Below are 24,353 nucleotides of genomic sequence, written 5' to 3' on the forward strand. Positions count from 1 at the left end.
TATAGGCACCCGCCAGCTTTCTGTACCCCTGGAGTCACAGAGTGGGCACCAGCATAGCTGCAACCATGTGTTTATTTGAAATGTGCAAAGCTAAACACGCAAGCGCAAATCTAACTTATGAGGAGGATCAGCCAGTGGCCCCGAGGTGGCCATCCTAGGATGGCCCACGGCCAGTTCTGCCTTGGCTGAGAAGCACCTAGGCCCCTCAGACCAGTCCTTGGGTCTGAAAAGCCTGGGGCACAGGGCTCACTGGAGACCTGTCCTTGCCTAGAAGCCAAAATATCTTGCTAAAGAAGAAAGCAAACTCACAGTGGGTCTAGAGGCTGGGAGGAGGTACCAGAAACTATCCCAGGCCCTCTGGGGCTTCCCCTCTTCTTGGGGTGGGGTGGGGGTGGTGACAAAGGCAGGACTCAAAGCCTGTTGGCCTGTAAGGAAGGGCCGTCTGTCTCTCGGCAGGGTGGGAGGTGGGGTGGTGATGGTGGTGGTAGATTCTAGGGGAGCCCTAGGGGATTCCAGATCTGGCACAGAGAGGCCCCGGGAATCCCAACTGGATTAACGATGGCCAGAATCAGCATCACAGCTGGTGATGGGAGGTGACTGCCACCAGGGCTAGTGGTCAGGCTGTGGGTGGGTCCCAAGCCAGGTCAGCAGCCTAAGATGGGGCTGCAGGGGGTTTTGACTCAGCCTGGCTGGGCCTTGGGGGCTTTCTGGACCTGGGGGCCTGATGTAGCTGACATTCTCTTCCGGTGGGCCCACGGGGACCCGGGGCCCCTGGCACTGGTGGGTGGAAGGCAAGGACAGTTGCTGTGGGGAATTCTCTAGGGAAGTCTAAATCATTAGAAGCAGCTGAACAAGCAAGGGGTGGGGGATGCAGCCATCATGGTCGTGCCAGGGAGGCCCTGGGGACATCACTGCCACAGGTCCCCGGCTGCTGCTCCATTGTCATTCTCGTGGAACTTGTGTAGGTGATCTGCGAACCTGTTAGGGATAGAAATCTTTGCTGAGACCAAGGGTAAAAAGGAGAGAAGTGTGCGTGTGTGTCTAGGGGGCATGGAGACCCCCCCGCCCCCCCCCCCCCCCCCGTGTGACACACAGGGCTGGTGCTGGGGAGCGGGGCAGGGGCAGAACGGGCGGCAATGGTGGAGGGCTGGGCGTGGGGAACAGAGGAGGGGGTCGGGGGGTGGCAGTGCTGGGGGGCTCAGTGCAGGGCTGTGGTGGGACTTGGGTGACATCCTCACTTCTTCGCGCAGAAGGTGGCGCAGTCCCTCTCCATGCTCTCACTCCACGCCAGCTTGTAAAGCACCTGGCCGGGCAGAGACACAGTGAGCCTTCCGCCTGACTCGCCACCCCTCCTCAGTCCCCTTCCAGCCCCTGGGCCTGGCCTTCTGGTGGCACAGGATGGTTCTCACATCCCAGGCCCCAGGGCAGGAGGGCCTCAGAAGAGATGCCCCGGTGCCCGCCTGTTTCACACATGGTCAGACTGGCCCTGATCTGGAGATACTGTCCCTAATATCGCTGTGTGTGCCACAGGCAGGGCCAGGACCTGCTGGGCCCTGGGGTCAGAGCTGGAACCCAGGGCAACCCTGTAGAGGCCATCTTGACTGTGGCCCTGCTGGGGAGGGGAGTTCCTGAGGCTGGAGCCTTCCATGGGCATGTCCTACCCTCCCTGACTCAGTGGACTTGCAGACATCACCAGGCCTGTACACGCACTGTGCCCAACTGGACGGTCACTCTGCACTCGAGGAGATTTGGTTCAAGATAGCCCTGCTTGTGCAGCCCACCTGGCTGTCCCTTAGTAGAGTCAATCAGACCTGCTTTCCAGCCTGCCTCCGGCTTCCACAGGGGCCATTCCCTCTCCCAAACCCTTCCCAGATGGGGCCCTGGGTTGGATGGAGTCAGCCAGGCCTTTCCCACAGAGCGGCTGGGCTGCAGCCCCAGCCCCAGGGCCAGATGGGTGGCCTTCTTGGCCCCTTGGAGGGGAGAGAGGTGGCCAGTAGCCGAGAATGTGACTTGGGTTGGCCCAGGACGCCAGGCCACAGTAATAGGCCCTTGGAGATACGGGAAGCAAGGTGAAGGCACCCTTGGCCGCCTGCCTGGATACTCACCAGGAAGACCAAGCAATGCAGGAAGAGTGTGTAGAAGAAGCCAATGGTGCGCGCCATCTTATTGGAGAGAACTAGTCGCCCCTGGGAGCAACAAAGTGTGGTGTGGGGATGGGGCAGGCCTCACCCACCCCTGAAGGGCTGCCCCAGGTTCCTGCAGAGAGGGCCTCCAGGCAGCAAGAGGAAGGAAGGGCAGGCAGCAGGTCTCAATTCCACCCTGTAGGTTGGGAAATCGCGCCACAGGAATTCCAGTAAATGGCGCCCCCTGCAGCACAATTCCAGAACCTACCAAGAACTGTGCTTTCAGAGGAGCTGTCCTGTAGGGGGTAGGGTCCCTGTTCTAGATCCCACAGCCACTCTTGGCAGGGCCTGTGAGGGCTGAGTGGGGTCCCTGGAGCTTCTCCAGCCTGGGCTGAGGGCAGGTATCCTTGGAGGCCCAGAGTCAGACATTCCAGTGTGTCCCAGCTGAGCACAGAGGAGGGAACTCACCATGCTGAGGGTGGCCTTGTCCCAAGGGCTCAGGCTTAGGTACTTCCGCTGCCGCTCCTAAAGGGGGAGGGATGATGAGAGGAGAACCCCAAGGGGCCCCAAAGACCCCAGCTTGCTGCAGAGAGGGACCCCAGGGAGCTGCCAGAGGCCTTCCTGGTGACTCATTCCACTCAGTAGGGCAATGAGTTCCACCTGTTCCACTCAGTGGGTCACCCAAGGCTCGCCCAATGTCTGTGTGAGCACCCCTCTGGAGAGCTGCCTCCCTCAGCCCTCTTCCGAGGCCCAGGTTCTGGCTGTGGGAAGTCTTCACCTGCAAGGCTTCCCCAGCCTGAGATGAGGCCTCTTGGAGGTCATGTGACACAGGGAGGTTGGGGGGCCTCTTTGCTTGCCTGCCTAACCCACAAGCGTGGATGTGGGATTAGCCCACTCACTATCACACACCCGCAAATAGCCATGAAATGTTCCTGGCACCCTCGGCCTGCCTGGGATGCACCCTGGGCCTCCACAAGACCACAGTGGGCATAGAGGCTGCCCTGGTGGTCTGGGAGTGGGTGTGGGGGGGGGCAGTGTGGCAGAGAGCAGGGTGAGGCTGGGCCTGAGTAAACAGACCAGGGCTGGTGGCATGAGGCACGAGGGGAGGCCTTGTGGGCCACTGGGTCCTCCAGGCTTCCCGGTAGCCCGCCCACGGCCTGCTCAGCAAGCAGCGTCCTCAAGTTCACGCACCCTCTTGCTGAAGGAGGAGAAGGGGTCCAGGCGCTCCTCGTACTGGGAGGAGTAGCGCAGCTCCGTGTCATCACTGCCGCCGCTCTGTAGGAACAGGAGAGACCAGTCACTGAGGGCCCAGCAGGAACGAGGTGGGATAAGGCATTCTGGGACTGGCAGGATCACAGGGAGCCTCAGCTTCCCCATCAGCACAGCGCACGGAGGGAGGTCTGGGTGGCAGCATGAATGAGGCGGGGCCGCGGCCGGAGCTCTCACTGCCCTTCCCGGAGTTCCCACCAGGCGCGGGCCGCTGGGACGCGGGGGGGGGGGTGGGGGGGGTGGGGGGGGGGGTACGGGGAACTAAAGCCCGGTCTGGGGCTGGAGTGTACGTCACAGACGGGACGGGAGCAGCGCGGGCTAGTGGGCCCGTAACGGGTTGTCCGGAAGTGTGCAGGGTGGCTGGGGGGCGCAGGCAGGCACCCGAGGGGTGAGCCCCGCCCCGCCCCAGCCGGGCTCTGGGTACGATGTTAGTTTGTGCGGAGTCTGGCGCCCTCTGGTGGCCTGAATGCGGCTCCAGCAGGGGCTGAAGGTCTTGTCCTAGGGAGGCAGCCCCCAGGAGTGTCACTGCTCCTCCTGCTTCTACCAGCCACTCTGTCTCCCCTGGGTGACGGAAGGGCTTCCTCCCACGAGGGGGTCCCCTGTGAAGCCTGGGAGCTGAGAGAAGCCAGGGAGGGCCCGCCAAGACCCAGAATGGAGTGTGAGCAGGGTTTTATTCTGTTTTCTTGATTGGTTTGGGGGATATTGGACCAAATTCTGGTTTTTTTTTTTTTTTTTTTTTTAGAATGTAACTTTAAAACATATGGATTCCCCAGGGCTTATCCTGCATGCTCAAGAGCCCTGTAGTTAATCCCCAGATCCTAGGATCAGCTAGTGGATCACTCCCATTTCATGGAGGGGGGTCACCTGGGGCCTGTGAGCCCTGCCTCTTGCTGTACCTCTCCACCTCCTGGCTGGTTCTGGCGAATGAGCCTGCGCAAAGGCTCCTCTGTGGGGGCCTCTCCCCAGCTCAGGGAGGACAGCTAGCAGGCAGGGCAGGCTGGATGGCCTCTGGGCGCCTCTGGGCCCAGTGCTTCCCGGCAGGTCACTGCCTCTGACCCTCTCACCCTGGAGGGCCTGGTTGACCTCTCTCCTTGCCTGGTTCACCTGGGGCTGAAACAGGGGAGGGCACTTACACGGCCTGGGTAGCTCTGCAGGAACTTGATCTTCTCGAAGAGCTTGATGTTGTCTGCACGCAGGCTGTCCAGCTCGCTCTGCAGGGCTTGGATGGTGTGCTGCGCCAGGCGGTTCTCCTGGGGGCAGGTGGGCAGGTGGGCAGGAGTACGGGTAGGGCCCGCGGTGGAAGGGGTAGGGGGAGAGGCTGCCAGGCTGGCACAGGTACTACTCGTCTACCTGGAACCCTTCTTTGCCTGTGCCCATCTCCCTGACCTTCCAGACGTTGGCAAATCCCCCTCTCCTCCTGTGACAGCACCCCAAGCAGAAGACAGATTTGGGGTGAGGTTCCTTCATGTTTTTTTTTTTTTTTAAATTTTTATTTATTTATGATAGTCACAGAGAGAGAGAGGCAGAGACTTAGGCAGAGGGAGAAGCAGGCTCCATGCACCGGGAGCCCGATGTGGGACTCGATCCCGGGTCTCCAGGATCATGCCCTGGGCCAAAGGCAGGCGCCAAACCGCTGCGCCACCCAGGGATCCCTATGTTTTGTTTATGGTATCATCAACCTTTGGAAAAACTACTGAGATGGAATTCATATAACAAACATCACTGTCTTTAGGTATACGATTCACTTTTTTAAAGTATGTTCACAGTGTTACGAAACCATCCCCACGATCTCATTCCACAGTATCTTTATCATCCCAAAAGGAAACCCCAAACCCATCCATCCTTCCCTCTTCCTCTACCCCCTGGCAACCACTAATCTTTCTGTCTCTTTTGATTTGCCTATTCTGGAGATTTCATGTAAATGGAATCAGACGCTCTGCGGTTTTAATGTTTGCCAATCCAGGAACAAAGTAAAGGGGACCTCATTTTTCAGCTTATCCAAATGCTTAAGTGGATGTTTTCTTCATACTGTTAAAAAAATTCAATCAGGGTGCCTGGGTAGCTCAGTCAGTTACGTGTCTGCCTTTGGCTCAGGTCATGATCCCAGGGTCCTGGGATCGAGCCCTACATTGGGCTTCCTGCTCAAAGGAGTCTGCTTCTCCCTTTGCCCCTCTACCCCTGCGTGTGCTCTCTCTCTCTCTCAAATAAATAAAATCTTAAAAAAAAAAATTCAAACAGGACTAAAAATTACACGGTAGTAGGGCAGTTCCTCAAAAAATGAAGCACAGAATTACCAAATGATCTAGAAATTCCATTTCTGGGTATCTACTTGAAAGAACTGAAAGCAGGGGGGCTCCTGGGTGGCTCAGTCGGTTAAGCATCTGCATTTGGCTCAGGTCAAGATCTCCGGGTCCTGGGATCGAGTCTTGTATCAGGCTCCCTGCTCAGTGGGGAGTCTTTTTCTCCCTTTCCCTCTGCTCTCCCCCCTTCTCTCTCTCTCAAATGAATAAATAAAATGTTTTTAAAAAATTGAGAGCAGAGGCTTGGAAAAATATTTGTACACCCATGTTCATGGCAGCATGATTCACAGGAGCCAAAAGATGGGAATAAAACAAGGGTCCTTTGATGGATGCACAGATAAGCAAAAAACAAAAACAAAACAAAAAAAGCAACCTTGGTGTGTAGCACAACAGAATATTGCTCAGCCTTAAAAAGGAAGGACATTCCGACATCTGCTACAATGCAGATGAACCTTGAGGACGTCATGCTCAGCAAAATAAGTCAGTTATGGAAAGACAAATGCTGTATGATTCCACTTACATGAGGTCCCTGGGGCAGTCAAATCACAGAGACAGAGAGTAGAAGGGGGGTTAACCAGGAACAGGTAGCGGGAAGGAATGTGGAGTTCGCATTTAATGGGAACAGAGTTTCAGTTTGGGGAGATGAAAAAAGCTCTGGACACGGATGGTGGGGAGGTCTGTACAACATGAATATACTTCATGCTCCTGACCTGTACCCTTAAAAATGGTTAAGATGGTAAATTTTTTTTAAGACAGTAAATTTTACGTTGCGTTTACAATCTTTTAAAAGTCAGTGCCTGATTTTAAAAACCCCTAGATTTTTATTTTTATTTTATTTATTATTATTTTTTAAAGATTTTATTTATTTATTCATGAGAGACACACAGAGAGAGGCAGAGACATAGGCAGAGGGAGAAGCAGGCTCCCTGCAGGGAGCCCAATGCAAGACTGGATCCCGGGTCTCCAGGATCACGCCCTGGGCCGAAGGCAGGTGCCAAACCACTGAGCCACTCAGGGATCCCAAACCCCTAGATTTTTAAAGCAAAAGGTAGAATAGTATAAACTGCTTTTCTTCCCATTTAGTCTGAAGGCCTCCCTTATAAGGGCTGCCTAGCCTCCCGCTGGGCGGCTGTCCTAGTCCTTCAGGGGGGTGTGGGTGTTTCCAGTCCCTGCTGTGAGCGGAGCCATCTGCCCTGGAGCCCAGGTCACAGAAGGTCCCGCTGGACCAGCACCGGGCCTGGCCCGCCGCCAGCGCTCAGTGGGTTTGGAGAGGAAGAGTTGAGAAATTCCATCATCAGCTCAAGCAGTGACTCTCTGAGAAGGATGGAGACCTCCCTGGCTCCTGCTCGGGGCGTGGAGAGCTCAGGGAGGATCTGGGCTGGCTCTGGGGAATCTGCGAGGCACCTTTGCAGACCGCCCCTCCAGGAAGGCCCCCAACCGGGTGCTCTCTCAGTGCCCCAGAGCTCCTCAGCACTTCCAGATTGTTCCTCCTTACAGGGCTCAAAGACCTTTCTCTCTCCAACCTGCTCGTCTCTAGTCCTCCACTTGACTTAGATATTTTCTTCCTGGACGATGGTGACCACTCTCCAGTCTTCTTCCTGGGCCAGGTTCTGTCCTGAATTGGCTACCGAGTGACCCTTCTTATGCTCCATTCTGAATGTCACTCCCCTGCTTAAATCCTCGGGTTGCACCCCAGCCTGGCAGTAGAGCACTCCGTGTCTTATTCGGGCAGCCCTGGCCCAGCCTTTTGGACTTGTTGGTCCCCTATCTCTGCTCACCTAGTCTCCTCTACTTTGGGCGTCTGATTCTTCTTTCAAAGCCCAGCATGGCATAACCTCCTCCAGGAAGCCCTCCCTGACTGCCAGAACAAATCTAACCCCTCTGTGGTTTAATGGCCTGTGACATGTCTCTCTCTCCCAGGCCTGTGTGTCCCTACTGTGTCCCCCGGTCCCAGGGGTCTAAGGGAGGGAAGAATGTGACTCACAGCCTCCAGCTCCTGGTTCCGGGCACGGAAGCGCTCCCTCTGGCTGGAGATGATGGAGAGCAGCGAGTCTACCTGGCCCTCAGGGAGGGTGCCACTGGCCGGTGCCGAGGATCCTAGGAGGTAGGGGAGAGTAGCTTGGGGTGGTGGGTGGGGGTCCTCAGGTCAAGTAGCCCCAGCTCCGAGGGAGCTCTGGCCAAGTGCCAGAGGTAGAAGGCACAGGTATCTGAGCACAAGGTGCTGAGAGGCCACGGATGGGAAGAGGTGTCCAGGGGAATAGGGATCCTAGGAGGGCAGGGCCCAGGCAGGCTCCCTGCCCATACTGTCTCAGGGTCCCAGGCCCCCATTTCTCTATTCTTGGATCTGAGACTCCTGCATCTGTCAGACTAGGCCCCCCACTCCTGGGGAGCCAAAGGGACACTGGAAGTACTGGGAAGCTGTGAGAGCCCCCTTCCAGTGTCCGGGCCCAGCAGCAGCCCCCGGTTCTTCCTCCATACTGATACTAGAGGAGGCCACCTCCCCAGCAGTGCTGAGCCTCCCTGGGGAGCTGACCACCACCCACCAGCCATTGACAGGACAAGGGAGGCCAGGTTCCTAGGTGGGGGTGTCAAGCTGAGGCACAGAAAAGTAAGTGGGGGACCCAGCCCCCTCTTTTTGGTTGCTGCTGCACTGCTGGGGTGGGGGGCCCTGACCTTCTGGGAGGAAGGGGAGTGTTCTTTAGGGATCAGGACTCAGACTGGCACCTCTGCTTCTCCTTTCCCTGTTCCCGCCCTGCCATCCCTGCCTTGGAGACAGGCCGGCCCCTCCTTACCATAGAACAGGGCCGTGGCCTCCTTGATGGGTTCTGGGATCTTCTCCAGGCCATGCTCAGCTGCACCCTGCAGGTGGGAGGAGGAGGTGGCTGCTCCGTATGTGCCACTGCATGCACTCTTTCAGGGTGCCAAGCAAATGGGGGGTGAGGAACAGGTGGGGTGGTCTGGTGGCGGGACTGGGCACACCAATGGCCACGAGAGGCCTGAAAGGAATGCCCCACATGGGCCACCAAAGGGAAGGCTGGCATTAGAAATGACAAATACCCACCATTTGCTTTGACATGGTTGGAACTGGAGGGTATTATGCTGAGTGAAGTAAGTCAATTAGAGAAGGACAAACATTATATGGTCTCATTCATTTGGGGAATATAAAAAATAGTGAAAGGGAATAACGGGGAAAGGAGAAAAAAATGAGTGGGAAATATCAGAAAGGGAGACAGAACACGAGAGACTCCTAACTCTGGGAAACGAACTAGGGGTGGTGGAAGGGGAGGTGGGCGGGGGGTGGGGGTGACTCGTTGGTGGGCACTGAAGGGGGCACTTGATGGGATGAGCATTGGGTGTTATTCTGTATGTTGGCAAATTGAACACCAATAAAAAATAAATTTATAAAAAAACCAAAAACAAAAACAAAGGGAAGGCTGGGTCTTGGGTTGACCCCAAGGCGGGAGCTTAGTGGTGGTGCTGTCACGGGGACACTCGACCCTGCTAGCCAGCTTGCCCCGTGGCCTGGGCCAGCCCCGCTGCTCTTTCAGAGCCCCATTTCTTCATCTAGAAAATGAGGTGGATGACAGAGCGACCTCAAGGGTGCTGTGGCCTCCAGCTTTCCCTGATCCCCGGGCCTCAGGTCCTCTAGCTGTGGGATGGGTGGGTAATCTTGCCTTGCTGTTGCCTATGGCTCCATGGGCGGAGTTTCAAGCCGGTGCGGGGACACAGGGTGCCTTGTGCCAGCCCGAGGAAGCCTGTCCCCACGCCCGTGGCCTGGCCTCCCGACCCAGGCCTTTGTGGTAAAGTGTGCAGGCAACATTCAAAGGCTGCAGGGGACAGCCTGGCGGGCCTTTGGGGCAGGAGGACTGCAGGTGCCGGAGTTGCCGGCCAGTTAACCTGCGAAGTTGTATTTCACACAGCTCAAAGCTTGGGGCGGGGGGTGAGGGGGCCGCGTGGGGGGTGGCTCACCTCGGCGTCCGGCCGTTGGATGGACTGGATAGTGCTGAGGTCCTGCTCCAAGCGGGCGATCAGGTCCCTCTGCTCAGCTGCTGTGGCCATGGCCTCAGTGACGTGGACCTGTAGCTCTGCGCAGCGCCCTGTGCCAAAGGGAGACGAGGCCGTCAGAGGGAGCCTGGTGTGGCCGCCGGTGCCTTCCCACCTGCCTCTCCACCCGCAGCCTGTGCCACTGCCTGACATCGCTATTCGGCCGCAGGGCACTCTTGGCCCTAAGAACTCAGTAGGCTCCTGAAATTCTCTAGGAGGGGAAGGGGCGCAGGGCAGGGATTCAGGAGGAACAGGTCCACCTTGGCTCTGCCATGACCAGCAGGAGCCTGGCCAGCCCCTTGCCCTCTCTAGGACTCATGCTGCCTCTGTCAAGCCAGGCAGGGGGATGGAACCCAGCAAAGTCCAAGTTTCTTCCAGGGGCTGATGCCCTGGGGTAACGACCAGAAGGAGGCCTAGGGGTAGGAGTAGGGGAGGAGGTGCAGGCAGGGGTGGGAGGGCCCCCTTTACATCCAGCAGGAGGAGTGAGGGGTCTCGCCTCTGGAGCTGACACCAGACTTGCTTGGCCTCTCCCCCAGGAGGCCCCAGCCCAGCAAGGGGGGTGGGGTGGCCCCTCCAGGAACCCCCTGACTCACAGTCTTTACCCTCCCCCACCCAAGTGGCAGGTGTCGTCCTTGCAACAAAAGCCACTCCAAAATAATTCTGTATGAAGACTTTCCTGTCCTTTTGGGGGACGGGAGATGTTGGGCAAGTCTCCCAGTCCAGGCCCTGGGGGGTGCCGTCAGCAGCCAGTAGCAGGGCAGACAGCAGGCACCTGGGAGCAGCCCCCCGGGGGGGGGGGGGGGGCGGCCTCATTTCTAGATGCTCAGGCCACAGGGAAGGTGGTGGAGGCGCTGTCCTGTGGGGGAGCCCGCACGGCCACCAGGGGGCACTGTGGCACCAGGAATGCCCAAGGCTGCAGGCGTCTGTCCCCCGCCTGGCAGCCTGCTGACCCGCCGGCCCGCTTGGCCTTGGCCGCGCTTAGCATCCTGGGCTAGGGTGGCGGGCAGCTGACCTCGCCCCCACCTGCTCCATCTCCTGGTGCCCACCTCACGCCAAGCTCTTTACACATGTCACGACCATCCAATCAGTCAGAAAAGGTGATCCCCATTTTACAGATGAAGAATGGAGCCTCTTGGTCTGGGACCAAACCCAGGGGTGTCCACGCCCTTCCCCACAGCAGGGTCCTCACTGGGTCAGGCCCCAAGGGGACCTCTTCCTTCAGACATTGATACCTGGCAGGTAGGTGGTGGTGGTGGAAGTAAGGGGTCCCTGGTGGGGTTCAGAGAAGTTGGTCCCAAGGGCAGGGCCAGGTCGCCGAGGGAGAATTGTGGGTGGCAGGGTTGGGGTGCAGCCTTCAGGCCGTGGGGACAGAAGGGACAGGTTGGAGGGGCAGGTACCTACGGTGGGGCGGGGGGGAGGGGCCTGGCCAGAGGGAGCCGTCATCCCCGGGGGGTGTGCACGGTGCCTGGTGCCGAGGGGACCAAGCACAGCCCGAGGGGTAGACCCAAGGCCAGCGGAGGATTCCTAGGGCTGTTTATCTGCTGTCTGCCTGCGGCCACTGCGGCGTGGTCTTGGTCAGGCCCCCAGGATAGGAAAACCCTGCAGCTCCTGGAGCCATTTGTGGGCTTGGGGGGAGTGGAGGGGGGGCCCGGCCCGTGGTCCCTGTGCACTTGTGCCCATGCCTGCTCCGTCGGGGTGGGCACGCGGTTCCCTGCCCGAGGGCCCTGACAGCAAAGCCTCCGCTCTGGGCTGCCCTGGTGAGCTGGCCTGGAGGGCCTGCCCCACATGCTGCTACAAATGCCCCCAGACACTGGGTTGGCCATCAAGGGGGGTCTCTGAGGGAGCAAAGCTGAGTGTCGGGAGCGGCCGTCCCTGAAGAGGGGGCTCTGGGCGGAACTGAGGGCTGGCCTGCGCTCCCAGCAGGCACGCAGGGAAGGGGCGGGCGAGGGGGCGGCCCAGGTGATGCCATACGCACGGCCGAAGGCAGGCCCCGGGGGTGCTGAGGATGCCAGAGGCTGCAGAGGCAGAAGCCAGGCTGGACCCTAGCAGTGAACTGTCGCTCCACGCTGTGGGGACGGGAAGGCCAGGCGACTGACCGTGTGGGCACCGCCAAAGGAAGGGGCCTTGATTACAGACCCTGCTCAGAGACACTGTCCTGGAGCCACGTAAGTCTTCAATGTGAGGGTCCCCTGGCTGCTGCCCTCATGCTTTCCCCTGCCTCCTCTGCTGGGGGAAGGAACACCTGGATCAACGAGGTGGGGGGCACCTCTTCAGGAGGCCACTTGGTGTCAAGGGAGGTCCTGAGCTAGACTCCAGCAGAACTGGGCTTGAATTGTGGCCCTGGGTCAAGGCAGTAAAAGGTACTGGAGACAGCTGGGACCCCTTTGTGCTAGAGACTCCAGAAGGTGAGGCCTGTGCCTGGAGTTGGTTCCCCAAAAGGGAGTACGAGGTACTAGGGGAGCAGCAAAGGGATTGTGAGGAAGGGGCAGTGGGGCGCATGGCCTAAGGCCAGAGATGCAGGCTGGGGGGCGCTCAGGCCCCGCTCCCTATCTGTTCCCTCCAATCCCCAGGCAGCCAACAGGAAGCCCAGGGATAGCTGCCGTGAGAGTGACTAGAACCTTCAGGAACGCTGACATTTTTAGGGGTGTCCCAGAAAAGACCCAGAGAGGAGATGGCAGGAAGCAGGGTGTCAAAGTGCCAAGTCGAATAGGCACAGCTGGTGAGTCAGGAGGGGTGGCCGGGGGCTCAAGGAAGGCTGAGCAAGGAGATGGAGGAAAGCCCCTGGTTGAGGTGGTGGTGGGATGGGGGGCAGCAGGGCTGTGGGGGAACCTGGGGACAAGCCCGCTCTGGACAGGTGGCAGATGGCGCAGCGCAGTGGGCAGAACCTGGTGCCGGGTGGTGCTCAGGAGTAGGGCGCATGGATAGATTATGGTGTCTAAGAAGACGGAAAGGCCGGGGCAGAGGGAGAGTTGGGGGCGGGTGTAGGGCAGACGAACACCACTGGGCTAGAGAGAGGACCCCTCGCCTCTGCAAGGTGGCCCCCTTGAGATGGGCCAGTTCATAGGAACCTGTCCTTTGGGGAAGAATCTGGGGAAGCTTCCTGGGGAGTGCATTTCACTGAGGGGAGAAAGAAATTAAAGCATTGTCAAGGTCAAGACTTGAGCCTGGCTATGACTTCAGGTCAAGGCACGATTTCTGACTGTGGATCGACTGAACACAGACACTCATCGCAACTGGATGGCAGGCCTGGGGGTTTTGTGCTCACGGCTTTCCCGAGGGTGGGGGGCCCGCATTATTGAGTCAGCCTCCTGCACACCAGGTGGGAGCACTGGAGCTGCTCGTCATCCACCAGCTCTGCACCTGTCTGTCCCCGCAGGTGGCCAGAGAGGAGTGCTGAGAGCTCCTGTGCTGCCGGTGGCAGCCCCTCGCTCCTAGGCCGGGGGACCCCAGCCGGCGTCCACCCTCCCTCCTGCAGCATCGCCTCTTGTGCAACTTTCCACAAGCACACGAGCGTGTGTTCTGCATCTGAAACACATGCACACTCCTCTCGACTCTACATCCCCCCCCTGCAAATCTCCCTGAAGGAATCACCTGTTCTCAAGTGTGCACGTCCCTACACCTTTCCCACCTGACTTGGGTGCCCACTCTGCCCACTTCCTTGCCAACATGACCGATGACCTCGCACATCGCTGCATCCTTGGCCCTCATCTCACCGACCCGCCAGCACCTGGCTTCCAGGTCACCACAGCCTCTTGGGCCTCTTGCCCCTGCTGCTCACTCACTTTCCTTTGCTGCTCCTCCCTGCTAAGCTGGCAACGCTGCGGGACCCGGGGGCCGTCCCGAACCCCTTTTCTGTCCCTCACTCTGGCTACCATGCAGGCCACTGAAAACTGGTAACTTTCCAGCGTGTCCTCCAGGCCATTCCTCTCCCCAGGCTTCCAGTGTGGAGTCCAAACAGGTCCGAACTGGAGCCTGATGCCCACCCCTCAAACCTGCTTCACCCCAGCAGGACCCCCTTTGCACAGCCAGGGAGATGGTGTCCTCAGAGCTGGGGGAACAGAGGCCAGGCCACCGTTCAGTGGCTCAGCCCAAAGCCCATCCTTGTTCTTCTCTATCACTCCTTTCATCAAATCTGTCTCAAGTACTATTTTTTGCTCTACCCTCAAATCCAGAAGCCAATCACTTTTCACCACTGTGCCACCTGCTGCAAGTCATAGCCTCTGGTCCTTACGGCAACAGCCTCCTTGCTGATTTGCCTTCTTCCACCCTCAGCCCTACAGTCTAGTCACAAAGCAGCAGGCAGAGAGGGCCCTTCAAACAGATTAGACCACCCTCTGTCCAAACCCTCCAATGGACCCTACGTCCCCCAGAGGAACAGCCAAAACTCTACAACGGCCTATCAGGTCCCACCTCCTGCCCTGCCTCTCCCTCCTCTCTCTGACCTGTTGCCTCCCACGTTATTCTGGCGCCCAAGCACATTTGCACCACAGGACTTGCACTTACTGTTTCCCCTCTGCCTGGAATGTTCTTACCTCAGGCATTGGCATAGTTCATTCCCTCCCCATTGTCAAGACCCTGCTCACATGTTACCTTCTTCGTGAGGCCTACCCTGACCACCTGATTTAAAACTTTAACCCCTCGGGGCTCCTGGGTGGCTCAGTGGCTGAACATCTGCCTTTGGCTTAGGTTGTGATCCCGGGGTTCAGGGATCGAATCCTGAACTTCTCCCTCTGCCTATGTCTCTGCTTCTCTTCCTGTGTCTCTCATGAATAAATAATTAAAATCTTAAAAATAAAAATAAAAAATAAAACTTGAACCCCTCTGCTTGCTCTTCCAGTCCCCTTTACCTTGTTTTTATCCAGTAACATTTACCACTGCCTAAGGCCCTATTAATGCCTTTATTTATCAGGTCTACTGTCTTGTCTGTTCCCACCGAAAGGCAAACTTTGTCCCCTGTTATAACTACAGCCCCCAGATCAGTGGCACACTGTTACCCCTCTCTGCCCATCAGCTGACGGTCTGAGACCATTCCTCCCAGTGGAGAAGCACCCATTCCTTTAGGTGGAAGGTTGCAGAGGGTATTCCTGGGGCTCAGTCTCCCAGCTTGGGTGAGAGCCGGCTGGACACAGACGGCCAGGGCCTGGCATGGCCAGCTGGCCTGTGCTGGTCCCACCACCCAAGAACTGCGCAGGCCTCACCTGGCCCTGAATTGGGACTGCAGATTTGCTAGTGCAAAGCCCCAGGGCGACCCTGCACTTTGGTGTCCTCTCCCTGCCTCCTGCAAATGCTGTTTCCCATTTGAAGGCCTGGGCTGTGGCTGTGCACTGCTCTGCCTCCCCTGGGCTGTGAGTGCCGGACTCCCAGCCTGAAGCACATACATCTCCGGCACAGGGCCCTCCTCAGCCACTATCTGCGGACTAAGCCACCGAAGGAGCCCCACCACCCTAGACTCAGTGCTGCTGACATCTGGGGCCATGTCATTATTTGTTGGGTGTGGGGAGACTGTCCTAGGCCTTGTAGGGCATTTACCAGTGTCTCTGTCCTCTCCCCTCTAGATGCCAGTGGCATCACCCTGCTCAGCTGTGACGGCCCCAAATGCCTGCAGACACTGCCAACCGTCCTGAGGGGCAAAGTCACCCCAGTCTAGAACCACCATCCCAGAAACCCTACTTTCCTCAAACACAAGAGGCTTCTGGGTTCGGGGTTCCCAGGACGGGGATCAGCGTCTCCAGAGGCTTCGGTCCGATGGGACCTCCCAGAGGAAACCTCCTCTGTGGAAGGGCCACCAGAGGACTGGGGACTCGCCAGGGGACTGAGGGCCCGGGAGCTGCCTTCCTTCCTGCCTGTGGCCAAGGCCAGGGTGGGCGGCTTGGGCCCCACAGGAGCCGAGAGCCGAGTTTTTAGCGGAGGCTGGAGAGAGAGCTGCTGGGTGTGGGGGACTCTGCTGCCCCATCTGCGCGCCTGCGGAGCGTCCCAGGCACCCCCGGTGGTGACAGGCCACAGGCACCCCGAACCCTCGGGACTGCCTGCTCCCGGGAGGGCGCACCTCCTGCTCCTGTGCAAGGTGGGAGAGCTTGGACTGCAGGGACCGCCGCGGCCACCGTCAACTGCCATGGGTGACGCGTCCCGAGTGCCTGCCGTGGGCTTGGGTGCCACAGTGGACAGTCAACAGATGTCGCCGCACGGGCCCCCCGTTCGGCAGCGCTGCGAGTCTGGCATTATGATGTCCCCTTCACAGAGACAGAAATGGAAGCTCAAAGAAGCTAATGAATTCATTCATTCTCCCAGAAAGGGTTTCCCGAGCTTTGACTAGGACTTGCCCCCCGTCGCTCGCCGGCTGGTCGGAGGAGATGCTGGGGCTCAAGCATTGCCACTTGACCGCAGAGGAGGGTCCCGATGCCCCGCTGTGAGTCGAGTGGGTCCTCAAACCCCACTCCTCGGAGCCCCCCATTCCACTCTCCCAAACAGAGCAGCCTTGTACTGTCCACAAACCGATTTCTTAAAAAAAGACCAAAAACTGGCCCTTCCCCTCGACGTGCGGAGGGCCCCAGCTCCTCGGAAGAGGCAGTCCCTGCTGAATGCCCGGCCGGGACTGGCACGCGCCTCCCGCTTCCACCAACGCGGTGGGCCCGACGCAGATCAGGGTCTGATGACCAGAAGCACACCCCGCCCCCAGCATCGGAACAGGTCCCCCGAGCCCCTGGGGTTGTCTGCTCGGTCCCCACACCCCTGGCCCCTCACAGGAACCAAGGTCGTGCCCAAGTGGAGACCAGCAAGCTGCGTGCCCCCCAAAGCCGACACGCTAGGGCTGTGGAGGAGGCAGCAACGCACCTCAACCCCAGGCAGCCGCTCGGAGGCCCCTGGAAACACAGGCAGACGGGATCACAGCGGATGCCTCGCGCTCTCCGGTAATTACTGTTGACCCTTGAACAACACAGGTTTGAATCGCACGGGTCCACTTATAGGCGGATTTTTTTACAGTTCCATAGTGCAAATGTATCTTCTCTTCCTTACGATTTTCTTAATGACGTCTTTCCCTCTAGCTTATTTCATCGTAAGAATACAGTATATTATACGTATGAATAAAAATACAGGTGTTAAGCGACTATGTTATTGGTAAGGCTTTGGGTCAACAGTAGGCTATTAGCAGGTACATTTTGGGGGAGTTAAAAATTATATGCAGAGGTTCGACTGGGTCGGGGGTCGGCGCTGCTAACCCCCATGTTTTTCAAGGGTCAACTCCATGTATCATCAGGTGGCCTTTCCCTCTATAACACCAGTCGTATTTTCTCAAGGCATCAAACAAGGCTCGTCATTTTGTTCGGACCCACTTAACTATGGGGAGAGAGGGGGCCACACGCAGGGAGGCTGAGCACTCTGCCTGGAGTGGGGGCATCACCCAGTCGCAGTCAGAGCATGAAACCTCACCCCCTTCTCCGCCTCTGGAGCTGGCAGTTTACAGAAAGACTCAGGCCTACGAAACCATGTGTAACTATAGTTTTGCTTAATTAAATCTCACTTTAAAAGCACCGGGGGAGACTTTCTGGGTTAAAAGACTCTGTGCCAAGTGTTTTTAATTTTTTCTACATTTTATATTTTCATTTAGTTAACAGATCTTTAAAGGCGGGGTGGGGGGAGCATACCTAAACTAGCAATCAGAAAAGCAGCAGAACGTTAGCTGAAGCAGACACAGAACATCAGGCAGGCAGAGCTCTGTTGGCTTTATCCTAATTTCTCCCATCTGTGGGGGCAGACATTTGGGGACAGCTATAGCCACGCTCAGGTCCCTGAGTGATCATATGAGACTCAGGGCTGCTGGGAGCACTTGGCACTGGTGGGAGACTGTTCCCTGCTTGCGGGGGCTCCTCCCACTGGTGGGAGGATTGCTCACACTTCCGGATCCCACGTGGGAGCGGCACATTCTAAAACCCACAAATTAATGCACAACAAGCCAATCACCCTCACCACCCCCAGCACACATCAGTGAGGGTGGCGATTCTTTTCCAACCTGCTAGATTTCAAGATGAGAAACATCCTCACTCACAAGCACATGGACCACCTAGCAGCCAACTCTGCAGAACTCTCTGGCCTCCAGCCCTGAGCGTGGGCTGGAGACCCCTTCTCAGAAGCCCAATCCAGAAACCCATAGACATCGTTTCCTCCTCCCTCTTTCCACTCACTTGCTCACATTCCTGGGTGCCCCCAGCTTGTCCTTCACATCAGGTTATGGGGACAAAGTGAGAGACGCCCCCTCTCCTCCCCGTCCTGAAGCAGGCTAGGCCAGGCCTCTGGCTGGGTGTGGGCACCTGAACCCCACTCATCTGGGCTGCTACAATCAGCCTGGTGCCTCGCCTGGCACCGCCAGCCACCATTCCTGGTCCTCACCAGCCTGCGCCACAAGCGATGATGTCCTCATTTCACAGACAAGGAAGCGGATGCCGGGAAGGTCAGCATTTCAAGGCTATTCAGACAGTAAGGCCCACAGCAGCAAGCAGGGACATAGGCCCTGATGGAGACCCGGTGGAGAGCAGTGCCCAAAAACCAACCCCCCCAAATCCAGCCCAGCCACCTGCCTGGTGGCCCCTGGCATGGCAACTCTTGAGGTGCCTCTGGACCCAGAAATAAGGATTTGCTGCTCCTCCTCAGGCCGGGGCATTTTAAATAAAAACAACCCACGCATTCTTGTGTTTGTATAAAAGATATTTACTTCAATTATCACACCTAGGGTGCTAGTGAATAATAATAATACATGGTGTGAGTTTCATACAGTGATATTGCTTCTCCATATCATATAGGGACCGTTGTACAGTGCTGAGAACAAACATCGTATGGCTAACCAAGGACAGAAGGGACAACGCCAGGGGCCGACGGGTGCCTCCCCCACCCCCACGCCAGCTGGATCAACTTTTGACTCTTAATGTGGAAAACAAATAGCAAGAAAAAAAAATGTTATCAGAGATGGGTCACAGCAACACAACAGAGGCTTCTTGCAGCTATTTGTACAAAAATGACGCCTTTTTTTGTCGTTTTTTTGTATTTTTTGTTTTTGTTTTTTGTTTTTGGTCAATTGGGTCTCTGTGAGGATTAAAAAAAAAGTCTGTGATTGTATTAACAAACGAGCTCTAGAAACATCTAAGACTTAGTGCGTTACAGAAAATATAAAATACTGCTAAAATGTAAGACACCACGATACACCGGGGGGTGGGGGGCGGGGAGCTGAGCTTATGAAAGGTATTCTGGAAGAAGTCCGCCACTCTGCGAGCGAGCTTGTCTTGTGCTGTGTTAGTAGTCTGGACAGGAGCGTGGTGCCACCCGCTCTCATGGCAAGTAGTTATTGCACATCGCGAAGAGCTAGGTCTCACTCAGTGGGAAGGGCGTGGGGAGACCCACCTTTCTTCCCCCCCCCAACTTCTATTTTTCCAACAAGTTAGTCTCAAATGCTGTAAGAATTTTGCAGGAATCCTCACGTCTCCAAAATGCACAGCATTCTCTGAGGGGTCTCGGTGGGACAGGAGATGCGCGTTTTCTCAAGGAAAGAGGCAGAAAACCGCCGGAGAGAGAGAAATGCATAGACTCATTCGAGAAATGAAAACCCTTTGGGGTGGGGGCAGGGATGGGGACGGTGATTTCAGCCGAGGGCTTTCTTTCAAAGAGATGAGGACCCCCAATGATTTCAGAGAAGGGAAGAAGAAGTCCTGGCACAGGAAAGCGAGCTGGGGGTTGGGGGCGGCCCTCTGGGAGCAGGGGAGGGGGGCCGGCTGCCGTGTGGCCCCCACCTGGACCTCAGCCTCACGGGGCGCCCCCATCTCCTGGGCCCCAGAGGCCAGCCCCACCTCGCCTTCACACCTGATTAGCAAGCAACGTGTCACCCCCTCCACACCTCACCACATAAGGGCAAAAGGGGACCCCCACGACCTCCCTGGGGCGGGTCCTCAAGCCACAGCCGGACTAGGAAACACTGTTGCTTCGCCAGATGGTTCTGACCCAACTTTGTATGCAGGGGGAGCAACCACTAGCACGACAAGGAAAGCCAACAGGACACAGCAACCCGCGCGAGCCTCGCCGGAAACCATCCTCCCTCGGAAGCCACGGTCTCCTCCAGGCCGCGCGCCCGCCCTGACCAGGGCTTGCTGAAACTTCATGAACCCAGAAGTCTTACCAGAGGCTCTAGGAGGCTTTGGGGAACTGAACTTTGCTTTTTTAAGTCTCTGTAGCTCCTCACACGAGTGTTCAAGTCTCTCATTTAAAAAGTTAGATGTGGGGAGACCACCAGTTTTTGAGTGGCTACTCTGGAGACAGATATGTGATTCTGCTGGAGAAGCCCCCTCTGCCCCCCAGGCAAATCCCCAGACCCTTCGGTTCTTTTGGGGTATGTGTGTGGGGGGCGGGAGAGGGCAGGAGGCAGAAGACAGTAACCACCGGAGTGATAGCAAAAAGCATTTATAGCAACAACAACACAAAACAACAATACACTCCTGATAAGAACTTAAATGATTAACCTAATAATAAATAGAAGAGGATAGAAATAAAATTTTTTTTTTTCTTCTCAAGGAAACATCCTTTTATAATTATCCTCACGCACGCTGGCAGGTCAGTAGCAGTCAATCCATCTCAACGAGAAAAGGTTAAGTGCTGGAAGGGATGGCTGTGGTCTCACACTTGGGAGGGTTCTTAGCTGCTGAGTCACAAACACCCCCCTCACCCCCAACCCCCCACCCCCCCCACCCAGCCAGTGGTTCCCGCCAGGGGCCTGTGGGGCCCTGCACACCTAGGTGGGTGGTCAGCAAGAGGCAGGCTGAGATGGGGGTTGCGGGGGCTGGGGAGGCCTGTTTTCCCTTCAGTTCATGAACAAACAGAACTACAGTGAACATACTCATCCACAACCTGAATCGTCCTGGTCTAAAGCTTACTTTGAGTTCATTTGGTGTGCAATACATTATCTCTTAAAAATGAAGAAAAATGATTTCTATTGCACAGAGCTTTTTTACACATAGTCATCTACTTAAGTGCTTTCTGTTTAAAGCAAACTACCAAAAAAAAAAAAAAAAAAGGAAGAAAGAAAAGAAAAAAGCAAAGAAAAAACGGAAAAAAAATGAAAAAAGGAGAGGAACTTTCAAACAAAAGCAGCCCCGTGCCACTTTTTCAATGCATCTTTGCTGAATGGTGTCTGGTTTCACCAACGGAAGTCCCAACGCTTCCGTACACTCTGTGCTTCTGATTATTTTCCATAGGGATGTAGCCGTGACATTGGGATATAAGGCACCTTTCCTTTCTGATCACAGAAAGCTTGATACATAGCATATAGCATATTTTGTGGTACAAATTAAAAGCCTAAGCACTACAGAAAGGACAGGAACACAGACTATACCTAACATTACTGGAGAAACTATAATGACCCATGGAAAGCAACTCAAAAGTTATTTTCAAAGGTTAATAATGGGGGATGGGGAAGTGCACATTTATGCATAGCCTAATGCCTCTTTCTCACTAGCCTTTTTTAGGATTCTTCGCCTACAATGCCCAACTTTTAAAGTTAGCATTCCGGAGGAGACTAGGCGCTTTGGAAATGTCTTGTTAAAGCTAAATGTCACTTCATGCAAAAATTAGAATGGAGATACCACTGACAGTGTGGTCACAGTATCTTTGGAGGGGAGGTGGAGGAAAGATGGCCCCAAGGCCTGGGCAGGTGCGGGCAGGGCCTGCGGATGGGGGAGGCTGGGAAGCTGCATATCCTCCTTCCCTGGAGAGGATGAGGCTCCTGGGCTGCTGGGGCAGGAAGCCCAGCTTATTGCCCACCCTGCCCCTCCTGCCTTCCTGATTCACTCTGGACAGTTTGGGCCTCTGCTTTCAGCACATCTCTAAGGGTTCACAGGCTGGATCTTTCTGGAACTTTCCCTGGGAACTTGTTTCCTAGTAGTTTTCATCTATGAAAAGGCAGAAACTGGTGGGAATGGAAACCCTGTCCTCACACTGGGCCCTTCTCTCAGCAAGTGAGCCAAGGAATGGAAGTCTGTCATGTTGGAGGCCCAGGTCACCATCTTGTCACTTGGGGTGGGAGCTCTTGGGGGGTTCACGAAGGTTCCCCTGTTGCCACCAAGGCCCACGTGAAACCACAAAAGCATTGGGGGAGGGGGATTTCTAAGGGTAGGCTTTTTCTGGCAAATGCCCAAGCACACCGTGATGGCACAAATCCTTAGGTTCCCACTTCTGATTCTTTTCCACCAGAACACTGGCCACCAGAGACGGTGGACTCAAGTCTAATCAGCAGCTCTGAGGGCTGGGCTTTTGTTCTGCACTGCATAGAAACTGGTATATTCTTTTGGGAAAAGTCACGTGATCGAAGACTGGTTTTGCGGACTGGGTGGGAGGTTGGGGGGAAGGCCATCTCCCCTCTTGTCCTGGAGACGCTTCCAAAGGAGGTCTCACAGCAAAGCTGAAATCACAGCATCCCCGTGCCAGAGGCAAATAAGGATGGAGTCTCCCAATGCCAGGTAGGAACCCTGGGGAGGTGTCCTCACGTGGCCAGTTAGGGGCAGCCTAGGGCAAGGGGAATGGCTCTGACGGATCTTAACAGCTGAGCAGGAGCAGGCTGAAAGCAAAGGCAGGCCGGAGCAAGGCCCTCTGAGGCCTGAGACCACCCTTGCCTGCAAAGGAAACAGCTGTCAGAGCGTCAGGAACAGGTGGAAGTAAAGAGAAAAATCCATGTGCTTTGCGGAGCACAGCTGTCTTGTCCATGCTGTGCTCACAAAAGGGAACAGGGGAAGAAGCCTGCCCACCGGGCCCAGACACACTCACGAACGCCACGCTTCTAGTGCTCTCTCCTCCTCCACCCACCCCCAAGAGCCTGCTTGTGCCTTCTGTTTCTGAGGGGAGTGAGAGGAGAAGGAATGTCAAGTGGGAGCACAGGTTAGTGAGGTAGAAGGGGACAGATGAGGAGTGTGCCGAGGGAGGACATCCACGGAGGGGCATGGCAAATAGCCCATCACACTGGCCACACATGCCTGAACCTCACCTTGCTGTCTCCCCTGCACAGCTGGCTTCCTGGCCTCCCAGGGTGGCACCCTGGGATGGCTGAAGGCCGACTCTTGTTTTTACAGCCTGTCGAGAGGCGCCTGTCATAGTGCATTTAAGGCAATGGCTGTTGTCCCCTGGCTCAAGATGGAGTAAGTCACTAACACCGTTTAACTCTGTGCTCATCCCAGGAGGGCATGCATATACTCCCCCTGGCTTCTCTGCTTTCTTCAGTGAGGTTTGCTTTTCTAAAATGAAAGGGATGAGAAATGTTGCATAGAATGTCAACAGAGTTCATTGGCCAGTGCTGCAAGAGAAGGCGGGGGTTCAGGAGGAATAAAGACACCCCCAGTCCACCTGCCAGGCAGGCACCTGCCTGTGGACTAGGCTATGGGGTGACCCTTGTCCCAACCTCTTAGGGCATGACTGGGGCATGATCTTAGGGCAACCAGCCACCACCAGAGCTTTCCTTCGGATTAGAGTATAACCATCTGCCTTCCTCTTGGTTTGCTCACATCTGCATGACTGCTGTGGCTCTGGTCAGGGAGGCAGGCAAGGTCTTTCCTTCCTATTGGGCTGGCCGGCTGGGCCCGGGGGTGGGGTTACACAGGGAGGGTCTCTTGTAGCCACAGAGAAACACTCAACCTAAAGCTCTGGGGCACTGTGGGTCTGGACCACCAACCAGCAGACCTGAACGTCCATGTCAGACAGGATGGTTTTTAAATGGGGAGAAAACAAAGATGCCAAAAGGAAGGACATCAGGCAGGGAGGCACCTGTGCTCTGAAAGTTCAGGGAACCGGTCCCCAGGGGAGGTCACAACTGTCATCTTTTTGCCTCAGTCACTCTCACAGACCTAGTGGCCATGGTTTCATAGTAGTCCTATGAGTCAAGATCCTGGCACTTCCAGACTTCTCTAAGCCTGCATCCCAGGATAGTCTGTGGACCATGAAGTCAGCTCTGAGAATCACGGAGTTGAGCTAGCTGACTGTGGCAAGGCTTTCTAAAGAAGAGCGGTCTGACGGACGGAAATCCCAGACATCCTGACCGATCCAGAGGTTCAAGGCTGGCGGGTACCCCAGGCGCCAGGCGGTGGAAGCGAGTGCACACAGGTCTAGGACAGAACCTGCACACCTTCCATCCCAGATACACCACAAGGGAGTGTGGATGGGAACCAGGGGTCAAGAGACTGAACGTGAACACCGCCCTTCCACTGAGCCTCCACTTAGCAAGCTAAGTAATGGCAAAAACCTTAAGTTATGAACACTGCTTCCAATTAACAAAAAGAAGCCATTTAAAATGGTATAATGGGGCTTGTAATTAAGTGTTAGTGTTTTATACAGAACTGTTTTCCCCAGGGGAGAGGTACAAATCAGCTTTTTAAACTGATGGAGCAGAAAAAGGACGAGGTCGGCTGCCTGTGGGAGCTACTGCTTGGAATGCCAGCCAGCTGAAGGTAAAGCCCCCCCTCCCCGAGACGATGCTGTTCAAGGCACTTGAATATTGCTTATCAAGATGAAAGATCAACCCTTAGGCTCAAACTGAGGGGTGCAAACTGAGGAGGGGGGACACTCCCCTGACCCCCTGGAAGGTTTCTGTTATTTAGTG

The 24,353-nt window shown here is 56.2% G+C and overlaps 1 protein-coding gene across 5 annotated transcripts in view; it reads right to left on the minus strand.

The window, feature by feature from the left end:
• Positions 1-54: 54 nt before the first annotated feature.
• The window catches only part of CUX1 (cut like homeobox 1), a 364,476-nt gene continuing 340,177 nt past the window's right edge, over positions 55-24,353 (minus strand). For all 5 annotated transcript variants that reach the window (XM_025425918.3, XM_025425917.3, XM_025425919.3 and 2 more), the window contains 9 exons: positions 9,662-9,789; positions 8,485-8,551; positions 7,677-7,789; positions 4,526-4,642; positions 3,315-3,398; positions 2,592-2,648; positions 2,106-2,186; positions 1,239-1,303; positions 55-978 (listed from right to left, as the gene is read on the minus strand). In XM_025425918.3, coding sequence (XP_025281703.1) covers positions 909-978; positions 1,239-1,303; positions 2,106-2,186; positions 2,592-2,648; positions 3,315-3,398; positions 4,526-4,642; positions 7,677-7,789; positions 8,485-8,551; positions 9,662-9,789 — 782 coding nt within the window. In that variant the 3' untranslated portion in view covers positions 55-908. The remainder of the gene's footprint in view (positions 979-1,238; positions 1,304-2,105; positions 2,187-2,591; positions 2,649-3,314; positions 3,399-4,525; positions 4,643-7,676; positions 7,790-8,484; positions 8,552-9,661; positions 9,790-24,353) is intronic.

The sequence above is a fragment of the Canis lupus genome, chromosome 6 (assembly GCF_003254725.2).
Source record: "Canis lupus dingo isolate Sandy chromosome 6, ASM325472v2, whole genome shotgun sequence".
Classification (NCBI taxonomy): Eukaryota; Metazoa; Chordata; class Mammalia; order Carnivora; family Canidae; genus Canis; species Canis lupus.